A 16,038-nucleotide genomic window follows, 5' to 3' on the forward strand; every position below is an offset into this window, starting at 1 on the left:
ACCACTTTGGGTGCAAGAGACGGAAACTTTTCCTTACAAAATGGGTGCATCATGAATGGACTTGGTACGAATCTACATATCCAAGAAATTTCAAAATTTTATCTTGGAAGAGCTACATGCGAGTCACCTGGGAATTGTAAAAATGAAAGTGTTAGCAAAATCATATATGTGTACTGGGCCAAAAATTTACACAGATGTTGAAAGACTGATGAAATTGTCCTAGCTGTGCTCAGTTTAAAGATTCTCCACCTAAGAATGACACTCATTACTGGGAATATCCTTTGATATCTTGCATAGGTATGACATTTTGAAGGTAGATTTAGTGATTTCTAATTGCCGCTTAAAGTGTTAAGAATATACAGATATTTGAAATTATTTTCTCCCTCTGAAAGTTATTCATTTGACAGCCATGTCAAATGAATAACTTTCAGAGTGAAAAAATAATTTCAAATATCTGTATATTCTTAACACTTTAAGCGGCAATTAGAAATCACTAAATCTACCTTCAAAATGTCATACCTTTGTTAATTAAGTAGGTTTTCTTCTAATTTTTAACAGGTGCAAACTAAGGGGTATAGGAAAAAGTTTTCCATTGATAAGTTATTTTTACAAAATATCTGAGCTTATCAATGTCAGACTTTTATTGAGATGAGATACCTCGTCATTGCTGAAAGGGTTAAATTGAGAAATTACGAAAAATTATGAAAAAATCATCAATGTGAGGAAATAAAACAGAATGGTAAGTGGGGGGGGGGGGAGACATCATCATCATCATCCAGTCAACTCACACCTTGCTATGACTCACCATTTCCAGTAATGGATGGCGCTACTTAACTGCAGGGTTTTCCGTAGAAGTGACACTTTATTTCTGTCCTTCTCCAAGCATCAAAGGTCAAAGACAAACACACACTGACGGATTTTGTCATTTCTTTTTTTGTCATAGAAGGCTTAGCGAAGATCGGTCATTGTAATGGATTGAATGATATTTACCAGTTGTTATATTGGGTAAAAAATAACAATACAGAAATTGGCAAAATATTGGGACTTGTCACTGGAAGAGTCGTTATAACAGATGGTCGTTAAAAAGAGCACCGACTGTATATATACTGTATATATCAGGGAAATATGAATAAATGTTAAAAGAAGTTTGAACTCACCAGCAAATCAGATCTGAAATTGACTAAATACTTCATACCACTCTCTAACCTAGCAACATAGTTGAATATTTCAGTATACTTTGGCACAGCAACCATTCTAAGTCGTTCTGATAGCTTCAATCGTTCATGTATGGAGGGCTAAATTTATTACAAACCAGTAACATACTTTTAAATAAAGCTAACTGATACTGTAAAAAAAAGAGAAATTGAACACTATTAAAGTATCACACTGTAAATTTATCTTATTTCAAATATTTTTTTAAATAAGTAAATATACCCATAAATGTTTTACCCCAACTCACCACTGTTACTTAAGTTACATGGAAAATTGCTATAAACTATTTTACAAAAAAAATATGTTACACTACTAAATTTGCTACACCTAAACTGCAGCCCTTATGGAAAAAGTCTTGCGCATAGCACTTCAGTAAAATTAGGAAAACAGTGAAACCTCGATTTAATGATACTCCATGAATAGAGCCCAGATTATATGCAAATGCATATGCACATATGCATTTGCATATTTTGGCGTTTTTGGCATTAATGCATATAAATGCATAAAATCAAAGAATTTCCAAAATGAGTGCATATTTTTTAAGGTTATTTAAGCTCAATTACCTTTTTTGTAATATTTCAAATAAATATTACTCACAATATTTTCATAAAATCTGTTTTTTACCCCGCAGGATGGATATAGCAAATTAATAGAGACGTTTGTAATACTGTATTTTTAAAATATCAATCGATTTATTATGTGGGCTATTTCTAGAAATATATGAAAAGTGTTAAATTTTTTAGAAATAGTGCCAAAATGCCTAAATAAAAAAATATATAGAAGTTATTTGCATATGGCAGTATATACATACGTGGGGATATTTATTGTAAATGAATATACACTAAGGGCGGGATTATACTATAAAAATTTGATAAAAAAATCATTTAATCAATTTATAAAAATTAAAAACAAAATAAACAACCAATCAGATAATTAGTTACATTTCCTTGACGTAACTAATGCACCATTTTATAAAATTTCTTTTATAAAACTTGAAAAATGCAACTAATAAGCGTATCAGTTACATTCCCTTGAATGTAACCTTGATGTTGCTTATTGGTTGCATTTTTCAAGTTTTATAAAAGAAATTTTCTAAAATTGTGTAATGCCAGTCTAAGAAAAGGAAAATATGCATTTTAATAACCCATCTGCTTTTTTTCCACTGGTGATTTTGTTAATGTATATTTTCTCCTTTTTGGTACATATTTTGAAATTTTCAACTTTTCAGAGGAATATATAATATGTATTTTCAGTTTTGTATGCATATTTTGGGGTATTTTAATGTATATTTAGAATTTTTAGGTGCATATTTTGGCATTTCAAGTGCATATTTTTGGCATTTTTAAGTGCATGTTTGCATATTTTTACAACATATTTCACCACTTTTTAAGTGCATATAATCCGGGCTGTAGTCATCTACAAATATACATTTGTATGTATGCGAGAGGTATATATTCTATTATACACTGGAGAGCCAAAAAAACTGGTGCACCTGCCTAATATCGTGTAGGGGCCCCGCGAGCCCCCAGAAGTGACGCAACACAACGTGGCATGGACTCGACTAATGTCTGAATTAGTGCTGGAGGTAATTGCCACCATGAATCCTGCAGGGCTGTCCATAAATCCATAGGAGTAAGAGGGGGTGGAGATCTCTTCTGAACAGCATGTTGCAAGGCATCCCAGATATGTTCAATAATGTTCATGTCTGGGGATTTTGGTGGCCAGCGGAAGTGTCTAAAGTCAGAAGAGTGTTCCTGGAGCCACTTTGTAGCTATTCTGGAAGTGTGGGGTGTCGCATTGTCCTGCTGAAATTGTCCAAGTCCGTCGGAATGCACAATGGACATGAATGGGTGCAGGTGATCAGACAGGATGCTTACGTACCTGTCAGAGTCGTATCAGGGGTCCCATATCATGCCAACTGCACACGCCCCATACCATCACAGAGCCTCCACCAGCTTGAACAGTCCCCTGTTGACATGTAGGGTCCATGGATTCATGAGGTTGTCTCCATACCCGTCCATCAGCTCGAAGCAATTGGTACCGAGACTTGTCAGACCAGGCAACGTGTTTCCAGTCCTCAGCAGTCCAATGTCGGTGTTGTCGGGCCCAGGCGAGGCATAAAGCTTTGTGTCGTGCAGTTATCAAGGGTACATGAGTGGGCCTTCGGCTCCGAAAGCCCATATCGATGATGTTTCGTTGAATGGTTCGCACGCAGACACTTGCTGATGGCCCAGCATTGAAATCTGCAGCAATCTGTGGAAGGGTTGCACGTCTGACACGTTTAATGATTCTCGTCAGTCGTCGTTGGTCCCGTTCTTGCATGATCTTTTTCCGGCCGCAGCGATGTCGTAGATTTAATTTTTTACAGGATTCCTGATATTCACGGTACACTCGTGAAATGGTCGTACGTGAAAATCCAAATTTCATCGCTACCTCGGAGATGCTATGTCCCATCTCTCGTGCGCCGACTATAACACCACGTTCAAACTCACTTAAATCTCGATAACCTGCCATTGTAGCAGCAGTAACCGATCTAACAACTATGCCAGACACTTGTTGTGTTATATGAGCGTTGCCGACCGCAGCGCCGTACTCTGATTGGTTCCATATCTCTTTATTTGCATACGCATGCCTGTACCAGGTTTTTTGGCTCTTCAGTTTATATGTATTATATTGAGAGGTGATCAGTTGTCACCAAATTTATGCTGTTGTTGGCATCTCTTCTGAATTGGTACTGTTAGTACAATGATAAAGTGCATTTATAAGTACATATTTATTTGCAACAAAAAAATCTAATTAATCAATTGATGAACAAAATTCAGTTGGTTGTTTCACACTGTAAAGTGGTTTACAGCACAACACTTTTGTGTACCACACAGAAAATAGCTTCATGTGACAACTTCATTAACACTTTGGGAGAATAAAGAGTGCAAAACACAGATATTATCAATACTCGAAAGAGCAAAAACTGGAGAAGTATTTGAAAATAAATTGAGGGTGATTTTGAGCAAAACTAAAAAAAAAACTTTTTTTAAATCTTTTTAAAAATATCATTATACAGGGATTTATTGTTATATCAAATATCGTTGTAGCAAGGTTTCATGTATCTTTTTCATTAAGTAAACACCTTCTTTCTCTCATTGCAGGGAAAGCTGACTTATAATGGGTTCAGTACGGAGCGTTTTTCATGCCTCGGCTAAGGGGCAACATTAATGATGGAGCTGACTGATCTAATGTACTAGCATACATATGAATTGACATCATAATTGCATAATTGTGTCTCCCCTCCTAAGCCTATATACCATTATCATGCCCCTCAAAAATAAATTTCAAGTGAAAATGTTTCCTATGAACCAGAGGGTTCATTATTCATCGAGATGCCTCTGAATACTGGAGTGACATTCATGGCACAAATGCTCATGACAGGCCATCTTGTCCCTTTGTTGTGTATTAAGGCCTGTTTACAGCATTAAGTGATTTGGTAGTAAACTAAATTTTAAGTTGACAAGTTCTCAAAAAGAAATACACACATCAAGTGGATTTAGTAAATGCTGATTGGATGAATTTCATAAGAGGCATATATGTATAGGTCTACTTAACCAAAAAATAAAATCAGGTTTATTCATTAAATACTACAAAAGTACAAAAATAGTAAAAATAGTACAAAAAGTACTTGCCAACTCAAAATTTAGTTAACTACTTAATCACTTGTGTGCAAACGGGCCTTTAATGCAAGCAACAATTACAAAGTACAGCTCCTGCTCTTTTTCATTCTGGAATATGCTCTAGCTGCCCTCACCCATCATTCTGAAAATACTCTAGCCTTCAAAATGAAATCAATACAAATGCAATAAACATAAATCAACCTGCACATTATCTTTGATTAGAGACAAAAGAAAAACATTTACTCAATTCAGCATTGATTTTCATCCCTATTACCTTTTGGAATAGTAAAATATATTCAGCCACATGATATATACTACTAAACCATACATGCACTTCGTTAATATTCCTCCGCAGAACTTCTAATGAATTGGTACATGTTGGAATGTGCGTGTGCATGTAGTGAACCTGAAGTGAAGTTTGTTTCTGTGTAATGCTTCTTATGCATAGTGCTACTATCTACCAAAAGTTTTTCTAATTATGAGTAAAGTGTAATGATTGAATAACTATCATTGTAGGCCTGTTGCTATGTGGCAAGACTTTCTAACAGGGAGATTGGCCCAAATTACACCTCAAAGTTTGGACACCACAAAAAACCAACTTCAGCCTACCACCACTGTGGCGACGGATCTACATGCTCAACTTAATAAGAAATATGCAGTCAAATACGTCAAACCTTTTATAATATAGAAAAAAACTAATATATCCATTATGGTGATATCTAATTTGTGTCAGTAAATCATTCCAAGACCAATGACTAAGTTTAAGAAGGCATTAGTGGAAATAAACTTTTTCAATGGTAGAGATCCTCCTTCCTGGGAGAGGCTGAGGTAAACTTTCAGATTTTCTTTCTTTCTCATCTCTATCTTTTTTTAATGCCACGGGAAACAAATGGGAAACATTTCTCTCCAAGAATTGGTCGTAAAAAGAATTCAGGCTTTACACAAAATGTATCTAATTGATACAAATCATTTTGAGGATGAAACGACATAAATAAGAGATGACACAAAGTCTGGGTATCACTGTATGTAGAGAAACATGCAATCGTCAGTAACACTTATTCTACAAACCATACAAATGTGACAATAACAAAATATGCAGTAAGTTATTATACTCAGACCAATGAAAAAAATGATTTGAAATAATATCGGAGTACCTCAGAAATGAAAGAGCAAGCAACTTGCTTTACTCTTTCATAATCAATATCATAATTCATTGCTATGTACTCCAAAATTCTTCGTTTCTCTTGCAACTCACATCCTTTGTAGCTCTGGCAAAATGAAATCGCCTGCGCCTGGAATATATACCAGGAAAGATTAAGATTTTAACAAAACTCAAATTCAATTTATTTTAACATCTATACAGCCGTATCATATTCATTAACACCTAGAATTTAAAAGGCCTATTCAGAAATCAATCACATAAATACACGCGCGCGGTTGATTTTGCTTTATATAAGAAATGTCAGCATAATCAGAAAGATGCAGTAATCGGGTATTTCTAAATTATTTGAGCATGCACGGCATACCTGAATGGAAGGAAATCCAGAACTTCCAAGCATGGCATCCAAAATATTTCGCATTTTCAAATTCACTTTATCACATTGTTCTGACCTGTATCGCTTCAAAACAATTTCAGCACCTAATACCATAAATGCCAATTATAAATGAAGATTTCATAAATATTTGGGAAAACATACAGGCAATCATTTGGGAACATATAAGTAAATCTTTTTGAATTATAATACTGGGAAAATAAAAACTATAATATAACCAAATAACAATAACTTATTGAATATGCAAGGCCAGAACTAGAGGGGGAAACAGACAACTGTGAAACTACTGAAGGTTTTCTGAGAAACAATTGTTAGCAGGGCCGCAACTGGATTCTCTGTCAGACATTGAACATAGGAGGACCGGACACACTGCACTTCCCATCTCAAGGAGATATCGAAGCATTCTCGGAAGATTGGTGTATCCGCAATTTTATTAAATAAGTATATATATATAAATTTGTATAACAGAATAACAAGTCCAATTACAGGAGTATAACTCAACGGAATAGTTTTGATGAATAGTGGTCTAAGAATCGAAATCTAAATTGATATTATAGCGTCCTTGGTATGTCTGGACTCAATAACCAAAGTTCCGTTGGTGGCGGTCCGTCCCTTCGTTGGATGTCACAAGTTATAGTTGTGTAGGCCATACAGCGACAAATTGATGTCATGTTGGCGTCACATGGAGTCCTGGTCCAAGTGTCCAAGTCAGCCAATGTTCGGACACCCAGGTGTTTTAGCTCATTCTAGGCGCACATTCCTGTTCCATAAGTATCCTTTAAGCGAGATGACTCGCTCCGATGGATATTTTATATTTCACAATAAAAAAACTTTTTTTTCTTTTTTTTTTTTGTATCCTGTGTATATAATATAACAAGTGTAAGATAACAGATGAGATGTCATGGGGGCCCCCTCAATTCCTTTTAAAACATGCCTTCATCCTAATATGTGTACATTCATCCGTCTTAACGAAATCCCGAAACTTTTCTCCAACCCGATCTCGTCTGTAATCACCACAAAATTTGTTAATCATGACAGTACCCAATTGTCTGCGGAAAATATGTTGTAAAAATTTAGTATGTTTTTTTTCTTTTTTTACATAAAATAAAGTGTTCAGACTCTGTCACGAAGCTGGGCTGGAAGAGATCTCGCAACGGGATAAGTCCAGTGGCAAAGTTCTGGCGTTCATTCATTCATGTTCCATAAGTATCCTAAATCTCAATTCTCCTGGGCAATTAGGAGAATTTCATCATTCCCGAAGCTACATCGCCTAGCTGGATTATGGGTGGCATTGATTCATCACGTTAACATGTTAAGTGTTTACTGTTTCGCCAATAAAGTTTGCCATTCAACGCCATATCAGTTTAGTGAATTTCCAGTACCCCTACGTGGCCGCAAGTTGTAGACTCTCCCTGGTATCAGCTTTACTGCTCTGGAAGGCTGATGTTCATCCTTCTTCCGTAGCCCACCCTTCTTGTCGTGCAGCAAATATAGGTTACGGTATAAAAATTGAATCAAATTTTGAATGCACGAGAAGTTCAGACTTTTTAATATTCTTCTTTTGAATGCCGTCATCTGACATCGCCTGACACAGGAGATGGTTGCTTCATTACTTCATTCTCTGCTTCAGTACCATCTAAAATCAGAGATTTTTTTGATCTTGAATCTGTAGATCTTAATACGGAAAGGAATTCCTCTTTTTCCACACTGGGTTGGGCTAAATCCATGGTTCGGAGAAAGTTGCTCTTCAGTATGGTCTTATACAGTGACGTTGAATTTTTGATGTCCTTCTTTAAAAAAGATGTCCGTTGGGGGGAAAATTTAATTGAGTTTGCAGTGATAGGTCCAGAGAATCCATCAAGATCACTCTAGCCCTGAACCTATCATCTCTTTCTGTTCGTTGAGTCAACACTCCTGTTTATTTGACTATCACTCAGCACACGACTCAACTGGTTGAATTTCATTGCAGTAGTCGTTTTGTCCACCCCAGCTTAACCAAGGATTGCTCTAGTTCTAAAACAATTGTCTCTTCGTACAAAAGAAAATCTTAAATCTGCGACATAATATAAGAATCTGGAATCTATATAGCATATATTACAATCTGTGGACAATTATTTTCTGGCCATCACTGTAAATGAATGTCGTGTAATTTAAGATATTGAATCGTAATCACAAAATTGTTTTTCTCCCGAAAATTATAATCAATTGACCAGATAGCAATACTGGAGTTGCTTGATGCAAGAATCGTGATTATCAACATACAAGGTGGTCGCCAACATCTTGCCGCGCACACAAATGATTCATTTGCTGGGCGAGTCTTCTTACCTTTGGTTCTAATTGACCGATTTAGACGAAATAAAGACCGGAACAACCTTTATTGCATACTGGACACTTGATGACATCAATAAAATTAAAACAAGACTATATTCACATAGAAAGAATGCATTGAATAAGAGCGACTCCAGTCAGAGATGTTTACCGATACATCTCTGTCAGACAGGACAAGCACACATTTTGGCAACTGCTCGTAATGTTGATGAAGGATTAAAAAAAGTTAAATTTGAACCCCCCTCTGGTTTTCATCCAAAAAGGTTTCATTGTTATAAATAAAGTCCTACGTTAAAAATTTAACAATTTCACAATCTATAGTAACAAACTATTAAAGCTGGGACCTAGGCTAGTTCAGTTTCAAACTCTTGGAACAGTTTGGCATTTCCAGATTGTATCTTTGTACTTGAGGCCAGTTAATTACCAGTTTACTTGACAACGTGTAAACTAAATTTTAAGTTGGCAACTACTTTAAAATGTATGCAGATGTAGATGTTAAGGGCCATTTGCACGTGTTCAGTTGTTAAGTTGTCGAGTAAGATAGAATTTGATTCAATTTTCGGTTCAATAGGCCCAGAGATGCCATTGACATGCTATAATGCAAATACCCAAAATTTAGGGAAAGACTCGTTTTTTTAGTTCTAAGATGAAAAAGTGTATATATATATATATATATATATATATATATATAGAGAGAGAGAGAGAGAGAGAGAGAGAGAGAGAGAGAGGGAAAAAAAACCCAAATTTTTTTCTTTTCACAGTCTTATCGCGATCACGCACGACCTTGAAAAAGTGGTTTTACTACTTCGTATACTGTACTGTATTGTATTGATATACACGGGGGTTGTTGAAGATAATTTAGTTTCCCTTAATGAGGGGCTGTGTACAGAATTTCGGGGTTTCTACTTCCAAATGGATTTTCTTCCCTCCAGTTACACATCAGGAATGACGGTACTTTGGCAGATATCTGCCGGCATTCAAAGACAGCGGTCTATGCGGCATAAATTCACCTTGTTCTTACAAGATTTCGAATGCGCATTTTTGAAAAATTGTAAATTATTTGGAACTCCTGTTCAAAGTGTCATTTTCCGAGATCATTCAAAAAAAAACGAATCTGTAAAAACTCTACCTTGAATATTCCCAGTTTTGTCATCTAGCTGCTATGTGGTAATCACCATTTCGCATCACGAAAATTTAGTGAACGCAGAATTGGCTTTAGAAAGGGGCAGAATTTCTTCCACTGAAATTGTAGATCATTAACGCTCTAAAACCATTTTAAACTAACATGTTATAAAAGACAATTTTTTCCAATATTTCAATTTTCTACAAAAAATATTTTTCATTTTTCATTTTCTTGGGGCGGATGGGGGGCCTCCATAACACCCGATTTTGAATTTGGTGAAAATCCAGGTTTGGACACCACGATTGCGTAGTGGTAATCTCCTAAAAATACGATTTTCTAAGGTTTCCAATTTTGAGTTGGCTATTCCATTGGAAAAAAAACTGGTTACCACAAAAATCACACAGACCTACAACACATTATATGGATACATTAAATTTCAAATCCATGAAAAACCAATTTGGGGGATAGATTCAGGGCTGCAACTAGGGGGGGGGGGAGAGCAGGTGGGACTAGCCCCCTCCTCCCCCCGGGATCTAGACTAGAAGGGGGACCAAATTCACCCTTTATAACTGCTTCTTCTACATTACACTGGGTGCCAAAATGTGTGCTTGCCCCATTTCAGAAAGTATCTAGTTGCAGCCCTAGATACATGGCACCATCTACTGAACACAAAACACGCTGAATGCTAGGCACACACACACACATAAACACATTTGAGTTTCACCAACACAAATCTGACATAGCTCCAATATTCAGGTGTGAAAATATGTGGCAGTTAAATAGCGACAGATCAGAGTGGTGGACCCATCAGGGTAGGAAAATAAAATCATTCTACCAGGAAATCGCTTCGCAAGGATTCGTATGAAATCCTTGCTTGTATGAACAGAGAGAGTTGGAAGATAAGTGTGTGTGAGAGAGTGTGTACTGAGAGAGAGAGAGAATCTCATTTGCTTTTTAAATTTAAATCAGAAGATATTATGAAAGAGCTAAGATTTTTTTTTTAAAAATAAAAAATCAATCAAAGGGAATTTATAGATTGATTTATTAGTAAATATATAAATGTGTGCCTCTAACTTTTAATTGCAGTGAATCCTGCTTATATGCTTTTCAAAAAACTGTCATAAAAACATTGTAAGCAAGAAAACACTTCAAACGGGAAATCTTAATAAGAAAAATTACTTGAAGAGAATTACTTTACTGAATTACTTAAAGTTAGGACTATTAAAATCAGTTGTACCAAGTAAAAAAATGGTTCTAAATGGGAACGTTATAAGTGGAATCAACTGTATATTTGGTTTAGATTTGTTATATGTGCTACACTCCATATGTTAAATTCTCATATATTAATGGGCTTCTTTACAAGCTTTCCTTCAAGTAGACAATGAAAGTAAATGAACCTTTGGATAGAACATGTTTTTAGGAATGAATCATTTGATTCACACAATATGGCCCGCTGCACTGTCTCAACGAAGAGATATAAGCAGGTGATGAAAGACCTGGGGCATGCTGGAAAAAAAATTCATAGATATACCAGTGAATTATGGGGGGCACACTTTTTCAAGACAATTTTTTTTGAGAGGGACCAACTTTCACTTAAAACAGACCCATATTTTTTGAATACCCTGGGTCCCGGGACCCAGGTAAATTAAAGTACAGTGGCACCTCTGATAGGTCTTATGTGTATATGCCAGTGGGTGTGGCCTCGTATTATCCAATGAGTGGATAATAATCCTCATATTATCACTACTTGATTACTTATGTTAGAACAGATTTTAATACTTGACGACTAAATCACTTGACTACTAAATTACTTGCCATGTGTAAACAGACCTTTGAGTCAGAATCGTTTGAAATGTGACTTACAATACTTTGAATTTAACTCCCCTATATACACTGCTGGCCACCGTAAATGCAACACCCTGAAGGAAGCATGCAAATAATATGAAATTTACAACATGCATTAGCGGAGGTGAGATATGCAAATGATTAGAATTTCAGCGCAGACGCACATCACGCGCGCCTGTGGCGCCACTTCAAAGCGCTATTTAAGGTTTGGAGATTTCGACGATTTGAAGTACGGCAATTGTGTTTTTCTTGTGGTTTTTTCAAAAAAAACGATCAATTATGCCTCGGAGAAAACAGCTATCATCTTTTGATCAAGTATCCGAGTTCGACAGAGGAAGGATAGTGGCCTACCGAGATTGGGGATTATCTTTCAGGGAAATCGGTAGTCGTGTTGAACGAAACCAAACAACTGTAATGCGGATATGTGATCGCTGCATGCAGGAGGGTACGACAGACCGACGTGTTCGATCGCATCCACCTCAGTGCACCACTTCACGTGATGACAGGCGTATTGTGCGTATGGCAGTAACGGATCGCTCAGCCACATCACGAACCATAGCACAGCACATTCAGTCTGTACCGCATCATCCAGTGTCTGCGCGTACCATTCGACGCCGTTTACAGCAGAGTGGTCTGTCCGCAAGACGTCCATTGCTTCGTCTACACTTGACGCAGAACCACAGACGTCTCCGCCGCCAATGGTGCGATGAAAGAAGGATGTGGACGGCACAATGGAATGAAATTGTCTTTACTGACGAGTCACGCTTCTGTCTGCAACACCACGATGGTCGGATTCGAGTCTGGAGACACCGTGGAGAGAGGATGCTGAACAGCTGCATTATGCACCGCCACACTGGTCCTGCACCGGGTATTATGGTATGGGGCGGTATTGGATATCACTCTCGCACTCCTCTAGTACGCATTGCCGGTACTTTAAAAAGTCAGCGCTACATCTCCGAGGTGTTGGAGCCAGTTGTCCTTCCTTACCTTCAGGGCTTGCCCACAGCCATATTTCAACAGGGTAATGCGCGACCACACGTGGCACGCATTGTCCAAAGGTTCTTCGTCAATCGCCAGATTGAATTGCTTCCCTGGCCAGCTCGCTCTCCGGATCTTTCGCCGATAGAAAACATGTGGTCCATGGTTGCTCAACGATTGACCCAGATTACATCCCCAGCTGCCACACCAGATCAACTTTGGCAAAGCGTGGAAGCTGCTCGGTCTGCTGTACCCCAAGAACACATCCAAAGTCTCTTTGAATCAATGCCGAGGCGTGTGGCAGCGGTGATCTCCAACAATGGCGGCTACTCTGGCTACTGATTTTGACAGGAACCACACTTCACAGAAGTCTATAAATTTAATCATTTGATGCTTGGTCAACATGTTATCTACAAAATAAATATTGTTGCGATATCTCTTGTCTTTCTTGGTGTTGCAATTTGGGTGGCCAGCAGTGTATATACAGTACACTGTTCAAGTTTACAAGATAAGATCATCCAGCCCCTTCTCAAACATCCAACTTGTCAAAGCACAAATTCATTTTAAACGAACAAAATATATATATTTTCCAACTGTTTTGTAATTGCTGTTAAAACTAAGACTATTTTCTTTTTCCTGGATGTTTAAATGGTTTTTTTGCACGCCATGTGATCCTCTACTCGCCTCCCTCCCCCATCCCCCATTACCCCAGATAATTGAGGTTCTTCTGCATGTCCAGAGGTGGATTTGCCCCCTTGGCCTATTCAAACTTCATCGCCCTTCTTTCTGATCTGATCTTCCTTTATCGTCTAACATCTTCCTTTATCTGATGTTCTTGATCACAAATTACGAAGATTCGCTATCCCCAATGAGCTTAACTATCTGGACAGTTTTTGATATCCCTCCCCTCCCTATGTATATCTGGAAGATGATTCTAAAACTGTCATAAATTCATCTGGCTCAGCTGACAGCATCAATGATTGACAGGAAAATTCAACATCACTGTATCAAGCCAGGGCCACACTTGTGTGCGTCTGGCCCAATCATCATTCTCAAACATTTCCTTCTGATATTTGCTTTCTTTTGATGCAAAGAAATTGGGGTAGTGGTTGGCTGAAGTTAATTTTCTGTGGTTCCCAACTTCAAGGAGCAAATGCAAGTCGATCCCTCCTTCAAAAAGTCTCACCGCAGAGAGAAACAGACTTACAAACGATACAAATGTTATTCAATCATTACACTTCACTTCTGAAATATAGATGGCAACACTGAAAAAATCAGATCAACACTAAATACACAATCAGACTGCTAGGTACACGCACTTACACTTGCGGCACAACTCACTAGGTAGTAAATTACTCATACATGGCGATAGACCTGAGTTGTGCTCAGGTTGAAAAAAAGAAGAAAGACGTCCTTCTTTATGACATCATTTCAAGCATTTTCCTGCGTTTTGGAAAATTCACCTTTTTGTCCTCCTTTTCTGGTTTTCAAAATTATTTTCTTTTTTTTCCAAAGGAAAAAAATTCTCCACTTGGAGAAACATATATCTCTTAAATGATACGAGTGTTTCTTATAGGGTTTTGTCCACACTCATTGACCAATAGCTAACAAAATAGACAGAATTTTTTTAGCGGTTTTATTGGTCAGTATAATGGCACCATCTGTTGTACAAATTGTGAGAAGTGATGTTATTAAAGATATACACACTCAGGCATCCTCTCTTCTTTATTTTCAAATAATATGGTAACCCTAAAAGGTGGTGGCCTCCCAAGCAGCAGCATAAGCTGGATCAATGTTTCTTGACAAATATTTGCTTACAGAAACAATATATGTCAATGCTTGTTGTGACTGCTAGCATTTTACGACCAATGTGGCCACTGATTGGGAGATCAGGAAGGAAGGAGGCCTCTTTGACTCAAGTTAAATTCTGGAAGGTCCTGGTCTTTCTCTTTGACTAGCCTCCAGCATTTGATGATCTCCTTAACCAAACACTGTCTCTAGCCATATAGTTATATTCCAATTGGGTTGGAAATGGAGGTGCCATCAAAGGCTTGGAAATGATGTTTGCCTAAAGCTTGTTAGAGAAAATATCTTATCTATATTCCTCTCCCAGCTTGAACCTAGGACAGTGACAGCAACCTTCACGGTGGTAGACGAGCATCATACAACCATGCTACTCTGTGCCATCTGATCATCATTGCTAATAGTGAAGCAGCTACACTACTCGCCTGACCAATCTTAGAACGTATTGGGACAAGCTGGACACGAGTGTGACCCTGACTTTACAATGGGTTTTCTTATGTTTCTAACCCCCTTCACATACAGGCTTTCGGCAACAAATTTGTATGATCTCTATTAGACACAAACAGTGATAAAGATGGTAACCTTGTCCACACCTAACTACACTGTAAAAAAAGGAAGAAAAAATAGAAATTTAAAAAACAGTATATATATATACTCTTATCTTTAGTATAATTTTCTTTCCTCACCCCAAGTGTTCTCTCTTGCTCTTACATGTATATAGCAGAAAGATACATTGCATGTGGGGGGAAATCACTAAAAGTATGGAAGAAATGAGGAAAAAACTTCAGTTCATAGGATTGCAATTAAGCTTCGCGATGGTGGGAGGAAGGAACTGGATGGAACAGGCGCTTGGACAAAATATTTTGTACATGATCAGAAAAGGGTCAATACGAGTCAATTAGTTGTGAACTCGCTTTGGATACTATTAACCCTCAACTCACAAACTTTTCATCTTGCCACCCCTAGAGAAAGAAATACAAGGAATATATTTCAGACTTAGGATAAGACTAATTTTCGTGCTTTTGAAAATATAATAAATATTATTTTAATTTATTAATTTTATTTTCTGAGTAAACGAACAGATTTTAAACAATCATACCTGTTCATTTTGTAATCATAAAAGTTGCATTTAAAAAATTTAATAATTCAAATTTTTTTTCAAAAGTCGTGTATTTACTTTTCTTGAACGTCTTAATAAAAGAAAATTTTTGTCAAAATAACTGGAGAAATTTGAAAAAACATTTAGCAAATTAATTGATATGAATGATGGCATGTAAAAAACCCATTGCTTTTAAAAAGACACTTTTTGTTGATTTTTAAAATGCATTAATACTTGTTGGGATAAAAATAACCCCACGACGGCAGTTAAGCGGGGTTTTCCTAGGAGCAGGTTTTCTGTGCTGCCCCCAATGTGAATCACAGCGTCCACTCACCAATAAGAAAAACAGTACGACTGTTTTCCTACAGAGCATAATACAGCTCACAACAACACTTTACACTGGGCGTGATTGATGGACTGCTTCTGGAGGAG

At 37.2% G+C, this 16,038-nt stretch overlaps 1 protein-coding gene across 1 annotated transcript in view; it reads right to left on the bottom strand.

Annotated features, from left to right (window-relative positions):
• Nucleotides 1-15,709, bottom strand: part of LOC149067029 (malonyl-CoA decarboxylase, mitochondrial-like) — a 72,457-nt gene extending 56,748 nt beyond the window's left edge. The window contains exons 1-4 of the mRNA XM_089252880.1: nucleotides 15,685-15,709; nucleotides 6,404-6,516; nucleotides 6,032-6,169; nucleotides 1,158-1,295 (exon numbers count right to left, since the gene is read on the bottom strand). Coding sequence (XP_089109006.1) covers nucleotides 1,158-1,295; nucleotides 6,032-6,169; nucleotides 6,404-6,457 — 330 coding nt within the window. The 5' untranslated portion in view covers nucleotides 6,458-6,516; nucleotides 15,685-15,709. The remainder of the gene's footprint in view (nucleotides 1-1,157; nucleotides 1,296-6,031; nucleotides 6,170-6,403; nucleotides 6,517-15,684) is intronic.
• Between the last annotated feature and the right edge of the window lie 329 nt (nucleotides 15,710-16,038).

Source organism: Pholcus phalangioides, unplaced genomic scaffold, assembly GCF_987345545.1.
Source record: "Pholcus phalangioides strain wild (caught in Gottingen) unplaced genomic scaffold, Ppha-v1.0 ptg000031l_1, whole genome shotgun sequence".
NCBI classification, from domain to species: domain Eukaryota; kingdom Metazoa; phylum Arthropoda; class Arachnida; order Araneae; family Pholcidae; genus Pholcus; species Pholcus phalangioides.